Source organism: Sinocyclocheilus rhinocerous, unplaced genomic scaffold (genome assembly GCF_001515625.1).
Source record: "Sinocyclocheilus rhinocerous isolate Xijiao unplaced genomic scaffold, SAMN03320098_v1.1 scaffold1144, whole genome shotgun sequence".
Classification (NCBI taxonomy): Eukaryota; Metazoa; Chordata; class Actinopteri; order Cypriniformes; family Cyprinidae; genus Sinocyclocheilus; species Sinocyclocheilus rhinocerous.
Window position 1 is genome coordinate 175,373 of NW_015654501.1, and position 7,817 is coordinate 183,189.

At 33.1% G+C, this 7,817-nt stretch overlaps 1 protein-coding gene across 1 annotated transcript in view; it reads left to right on the forward strand.

The window, feature by feature from the left end:
• The first annotated feature begins 3,846 nt into the window (after positions 1-3,846).
• The window catches only part of rp1l1a (rp1 like 1a), a 13,704-nt gene continuing 9,733 nt past the window's right edge, over positions 3,847-7,817 (forward strand). Inside the window, 2 exon segments of the mRNA XM_016523921.1 lie at positions 3,847-3,890; positions 6,009-6,672. Of these exon segments, the coding sequence (XP_016379407.1) occupies positions 6,031-6,672 (642 nt within the window). The 5' untranslated portion in view covers positions 3,847-3,890; positions 6,009-6,030.

Consider the following 7,817-nt stretch of genomic DNA (forward strand, 5'->3'; position numbering starts at 1 on the left):
ATAATAATAATAATAATAATAATAATAATAATAATAATAATAATAATAATAATAATAATAATAATAATAATAATAATAATAATAATAATAATAATGAAGGTAATTGCAACTTTTTTATCTTTCAGTTCAGACTTTTTTCTTAGAATTTGAGTTTATATTGCAATTCTGATTTTGTATCTCAGTTTTTTCTTAGAACTGTGAGTTTATATCTCACAATTCTGAGTTTATATTTTGCAATTCTTTGTTTATATCTCGCAATTCAGATTTTTCTCAGAATTTCGACTCGCAATTCTGACTTTGAGTTTGTCACAATTCTGAGTTTATATCTCAAAATAATTTTTTCTCAGAATCACGAGCCATTCTAATTTTATATCTCAAAATTCTGACTTTTTTCATTAATGAAGGTAATTGCAACTTTTTTATCTTTCAGTTCAGACTTTTTTCTTAGAATTTGAGTTTATATTGCAATTCTGATTTTGTATCTCAGTTTTTTCTTTAGAACTGTGAGTTTATATCTCACAATTCTGAGTTTATATTTTGCAATTCTTTGTTTATATCTCGCAATTCAGATTTTTCTCAGAATTTCGACTCGCAATTCTGACTTTGAGTTTGTCACAATTCTGAGTTTATATCTCAAAATAATTTTTTCTCAGAATCACGAGCCATTCTAATTTTATATCTCAAAATTCAGACTTTTTTCATGAAATAGCAACTTTATATCTCACAATTCTGAATTTATCTCTCAATTCAGACTTTTTCTTAGAATTTGAGTTTATATTTACAATTCTGTTTTTTTATCTCACAAATCATATTTTTCTTAAAATAGCAACTTTATATCTCACAATCCTGAGTTTAGGCTATATCACAATTCAGACTTTTCTTAGAATTGCGAGTTTATTCCTCACAATTCTGAGTTTATATTTTGCAACTCCAATTTTATATCATTCGGATTTTTTTAATTAAAACTGACTTTATATCATGCAATTATGAGTTTATCTCATAATTCACTTTTTTCTTAGAATTGCAACTTTATCTCACAATTCTGAGTTTATTCCTCGCAATTCTGACTTGTTTCTCAGAATTTGAATTTATATCTCACAATTCTGAGTTTATATTTTGCAACTCTGATTTTATATCTCGCAATTCAGACTTTTTTCTCAGAATTTCGACTATCTCGCAATTCTGACTTTGAGTTTGTCACAATTCTGAGTTTATATCTCACAATTAGTTTTTCTCAGAATCACGAGCCATTCTAATTTTATATCTCAAAATTCTGACTTTTTTCATGAAATAGCAACTTTATATCTCACAATTCTGAATGTATCTCTTAATTCAGACTTTTTCTTAGAATTTGAGTTTATATCTCACAATTCTGTTTTTATCTCACAAATCATTATTTTCTTAAAATAGCAACTTTATATCTCACAATTCTGAGTTTAGGCTGTATCACAATTCAGACTATTTTCTTAGAGTTGCGAGTTTATTCCTCACAATTCTGAGATTATATTTTGCAACTCCAATTTTATATCTCACAATTCAGACTTTTTTAAATTAAAACTGTGACTTTATATCATGCAATTATGAGTTTATCTCATAATTCACTTTTTTCTTAGAATTGCAACTTTATCTCAGAATTCAGAATTCTATCTCAGAACACAATTCTGAGTTTATATTTTGCAACTCTGATTTTATATCTCGCAATTCAGACTTACTTCTTAGAATTGCAACTTTATATCGCACAATTTTGAGTTTTATTCTCATAGTTCTGAGAGAAAAAGTCAAAACTGTAAGATATAATCTTGAAAAAAGTTGAAATTACGAGAGAAAAAGTCACAATTACCTTTTTTTTTAAATTCTGTGGCTGACACAGGCTTCCATACTGAACAGATGTATATTTGTATTTCAGAGCTGTTAAAGCTGTCGCGAGTCTCCTACCTCTTCTCACACGTATCCCATGAGTCTCAAACAATCTTCCTTCAGTCTCAGTGATCTGACAGTGTTGTGTTGCAGGTTTCTCCCAGTGGGCTGCCAATATCTCAGTTACTAATTGTGGAAATCATGTGTAGCACTTTCAACTGTTAATTCAGCCTTTAGAGATTTATAATTAGTGTCAAATATATGTACACCTCTCAGAGGTGTTTAGTAATTAATTATCTCTAATTAAAGGGGGTTTGTTCTTGGTGTGCCATTAAAAGAATGGGATTAAACACAGAACCTACAAGCATCCGTATTAATGTTCCTTCAGCTAGTGGTTAATAGTGGGTCAGTTAAGAGTACGAGGATGTGCTGTCTTTTCCTGAGATTACAGTAAGCCTGTGCTTTGGCAGTACAGTACTAGAGCGAGCAACAGTCAGTGTTATCACAATTTTTTGTAAAAATTTACCATCAATTACTGAGTTAAAATTGCTTCTCCACCAATTTTTTCAGTGTACAAATAAAAAAAAATTCATGAAATACTCGCTTGTTTTAATTGAAAAGTGTAAGGTAACAGTATGGCACTGCAGGATTCAGAGAGAATAAGCAGCCATTCACTGAAGGCTCTGTTCACGTTCACTTTCATCTCAAGGTGCCCTTAGAAACTGCATATAAATCAATACGAATGAAGTACCAGGCAGATATTATAGAGACAATGACTTTCCAGTAAGGAAGGTTCACAGAAAATATTCACTATTAAATCAATTTTTCTATGAATAGTTCAAGTCTTCTAATGTTGTAATTACAGATACTAATACTATATTTAAGTTATGATATGTACGTCATATCAGAGTGAATTTCAAAGAGCATGCCATGAAAACATATTAGAATTATATTTCACCCCCCAAAATAATGGAAAAAATTAAAATATAATAATATTTATTATAATATGAAAATATAATTTAATATAACATTAATATAATGTAATATATACATCTAATTTAGTTATTAAATTATGTAATTGTTTTATAATTATTAAATTACATCACATCATTTTTTATATTTTGTGACCTGGACAAGTTTTCATGATATTCATCCATCTAAGGTCATGTCAAATTTATTTGTATAGTGCTTTTAACAATACATAATCCCAAAGCATCATGATGATAATGTTTAAAATATCTTCATGCCTTATAGTCACATTTAGCAGAGCTGGGTGTTGCATTTTGCAAAGATATAAACAGTCAAGCAGTTGAGATTTGCTATACAGTGTTTATATATTGCTTTACATGACTATATTGTATGTATGTGGATAAAGTTATATAAAGATAAAGACATATGATATATCCAACTTTATATAAAGAGCTGAGTGACAATATAGTTACAATTTGAGATGATACAAACACTCAAGCAGTTGAGATTTGCTATATAGTATTTATAAATTGCTTTACATGAGTCTACTGTATGTATGCGAAAAAAATAAAGGATATACTATATGGGGACCCAGATACAAGCATTAGAGAACTGGAGTGAATTTGACAGCAAGTGTATTTTCAGTCTGTGTGTTTGGTGCATCATTGTTTCAATTACATGTTTGTAGAATATACACAAACCAGCCTGTCATCAGGGGTCAGAAAGCAGACGTCTCGTAGCTCTGCGCAGCTCTGTTCATGCAATCCTGGTGTCGCTGTCATGTGTCTAACGCTTCCCTAGAGTTCAGTAAAAGCTCAAGATGATTAAAGAAGCTTTTCGTTCTATCCTTAGCCGCCAAAGGCCCTGATTATTGGCCAGACGGTTTGTGGGAGGGCTTGTGAACTTGCATCCCTGTAGCAGTCGTGTGCTTGGATACTACCTGGAACATTGCTCTGTATAGTCAGATTTTTTTTTTTCTTTTTCAAATTTTGTAGTTGTACAGTTATTTATTTATTTATTTTTTTTTTTTTTTGGCGTCAGATATGATAATGCATTCTGTAAATGTAAGTATATTGTTTATTATATATACTGTTGTTTTTATATGGAGCTGAGCTACTAAAATAATACTATTTTAACTGAAAAAAAAGTTTTTGTCTTATTATTCATAAAACGAATTGTTCAGTGAAAACATGCTTGATGCAGTAGGCTTTTGTGGTCAAATATGGATTGTTTATTTAAATTTTATACAAATAGAATTAGAACATTGCATGTGTCAAGATACAATATGTCATTTTATTCAGTCTGGACTGTCATGAAATGATTGTATGCATTTTTCAAAATCTCATTATTAGAAATCTGGTTATAAGATTTGCTATATAGTATTTATATATTGCTTTACATGAGTCTACTGTATGTATGCGAAAAAAATAAAGAATATACTATATATACTATATGGGGACCCAGATACAAGCATTAGAGAACTGGAGTGAATTTGACAGCAAGTGTATTTTCAGTCTGTGTGTTTGGTGCATCATTGTTTCAATTACATGTTTGTAGAATATACACAAACCAGCCTGTCATCAGGGGTCAGAAAGCAGACGTCTCGTAGCTCTGCGCAGCTCTGTTCATGCAATCCTGGTGTCGCTGTCATGTGTCTAACGCTTCCCTAGAGTTCAGTAAAAGCTCAAGATGATTAAAGAAGCTTTTCGTTCTATCCTTAGCCGCCAAAGGCTCTGATTAGTGGCCAGACTGTTTGTGGGAGGGCTTGTGAACTTGCGTCCCTGCAGCATTTGTGTGCTTGGATGCTGCCTGGAACATTGCTCTGTATAGTCTGATTTTTTTATTTATTTTTTTCACATTTTGTACAGTTGTACTTTTTTTTAGCATCAGATATGATAATGTATTCTGTAAACGTAAGTATGTTGTTTATATTATATATACTTTATATTCTGTTGTTTTTATACTGAGCTGAGATACTGCTGAAATAATGCTATTTTAATTGTTTAAACAAAAATTGTTTTATTATTCACAAGGCGAATTGTTCAGTGAAAACATGCTTGATGCAGTAGGCTTTTGTGGTCAAATATGGATTGTTTATTTAAATTTTATACAAATAGAATTAGAACATTGCATATGTCAAGATACACTATGTAATTTTATTCAGTTTGGACTGTCATGAAATGATTTTGTGCATTTTGTATTTAAATTCAACTAGCTTATTTTTTCATAAGATATCTGATTATAAGAAAAACAACTTTAGTCTCAGTTTAATACACATAAAATGATTTCATTTGCAAACTTTGCTCAGAGATCATGCTCTTGAACTTCTTTAAATGTTAGATTAAAGTGCCTATTAAGGACTAAGAACTAAATGCAATTTAAACTAGTCTGTAATTGGTTCCCGAAGAGCATGAGATTAATCTCTGGACTGGGTTGCTTACACATTTAAATGGCAGTATAATACAAGTACACTGAAAAGTTGGTATGATTGCAGTTTTCATCACAATATCTGTTTTCTGTAATACCATGATGTTCTTTGGAGTACCATGTCAATGCCATTGTTCACTGTATGAATATGCCACTCATACAGTACCATGGTACTCCCATCAGTATAAGGATGCACTTCAGAGACATTCATAACATAAATGTTGTATCTATATGTTTTTCCACCTCTGGTTAAATCTAATTAAATGATCAAATAGTGATATTTTAGCAACTATATCTTTGATTGAGAGTTTGAAGACTTAATACCTGTCTTAGCTTGAGTTACCTGACATGTTTGAGGCTTAATCTTGGTGTTCTGTTCCTAGGAGAAAATATTTTTCAGGGTTGCTCCAACACGAGGCTTGGAAATCTCAATCTCAATTGTCAGAATTAGCAGAAATAAATATAGAAACAACTGTGAAACTATGACGCTATGAAATGAATATGGATGGCAGATGATTTGATCTTAGAAGAGTTTGATGAGTTTTGATGATAGTATTCTGATTACAATACAGACTGTGGTTTCTTGGCAGATTTGAGGGCAATTAAACTACAGCAGACTCATTACTATAGTCTCCATTTAATGTAATTTCTTTGTAAATTCATATTTTATGAAGATTGTTTCTGGGTTTGAATTTTGAAATCTGTGTTGATTGTGAGTTTCAATGTCATTCACATTTCCAAACTTCCCTCCGCAGCTTGAATTGACGTGGAGGAAAGATGCAGAGGACGACCCAAGGCTCCTTCGATGCCAATACCCATTTTCAGAATGAACCTCATCAGTTTCCTCATCCTCCAGCGTCGTCCTTTGGCTCCAGCGTGACTGCGGCCAGCCCAGCCAAGAGAATTAACTTCTACAAGAGTGGCGACGCTCAGTTCAAAGGCGTCAAGATGGCCATCCATAAGCGCAGCTTCAGATGCTTTGATGCCTTATTGGATGACCTTTCCCAAAAGGTTCCTCTACCTTTTGGTGTGCGTACCATCACGACACCCAGGGGGACCCACAGCATTAAACATTTAGAGCAGTTAGAGGACAGAGGCTGTTACCTGTGCTCTGACCGCCGCTACGTTAAGCCAATCAACATGGAAGCTGTGGGGAAGAGGCCGGCGGTCTGGCACCATCACAGTCACCCGCATAACCCTCGCCGCAAGCCCTCCCGACCTGAGGAGCCCCCCTCAGGACATCAGCACCACCATCGGCACCCCAAAAGGATTGTTCTGGTAAAAAACAATGACCCTACTGTTAGGCGATCCATCATTCTGAGCAGACGAACCGCTCGGAGTCTTCGCGTCTTCATGGACGAGATTTCAGAACTCATGCAGTGTCATGTCATGAAACTCTACACTCTGGAGGGACGTAAGGTCAGGGAGGATTTCATTTCTTCAAACATTCTTTAATTAGCCGGGTCAAGTATTTTAGGAAGCAGATGTCAGTTCAGGACAGAGCTGAAGGCCCTGGGAAAATAGTTGTGCTAGCTACTAATATGCATCTTAAAGAGATGGTTCACCCCCCAAAATAAAACCTTAATTCACCCTCATGTTATTCCCAACACATACGATTTTCCTTTTGTAAAACACAAAAGGAGAAATTTAAGTATGGACCAAAAAGCACCATAAAAATGATCCATATGATTTGTATTTGTAGGAACCGAGTAAAATTTGTTATAAAAAGTCACTTCTTTACTCAAATATACTTGCCCTCCACCATTGCTCTAAAATTTCCTTCATGCATGTAAATTTTCAGGATTTGCAAACAACAACACCAATTGCCAATGATTGCTGCGTATCTCATAACCAAACGTTCAAATCTGTGCATGCACTATTTGATCACTATTGGGCAAGATTTTTGGTGAATAACACATTTTTATAACAAAGATTATGTATTTTTTGTTCATTTTGGAATTTGACACCATGCAATGCTTTCTTAGTATGGAAACGAGCATTCTGCTGAATATCTCCTTTTATGGTCCATGTAAGTCATTTGAAGAAAATATCAAGAAGATGAGTACATGATGCCTGAATTCTCATTACTGGTTGAACTACTTCTCTAAATACTATGTAAAATACTATGTTTAATTAGTTGATTTACATATTTATATTTAAGGTTAATTCAGGATCATTGAGCCATTTTTATCCAGTCATCTCAGTGATAAAAGGTGGCCCAATTTACCTGAATTCACCCTACATAAATTAATATGCTGCTGTTGTCATTGCAGCAAACCATTATGTTTGAGTTTTGATGATTTAGGGGTTCTCAATGCTAAAATGTGTCTGTTAGTGCAACCAGGTTAAGCGTTTTAAATCAGTCAATTATGAGGTTACATTATAGTCAGGATGTTAAAGGGGTCATATGATGCTGCTAAAAAGAACATTATTTTGTGTATTTGGTGTAATGAAATGTGTTTATGCGGTTTAAAGTTAAAAAAACACATTATTTTCCACATACTGTACATTATTGTTTCTCCTCTATGCCCCACCTTTTTGAAACGCGTCGATTTTTACAAAAC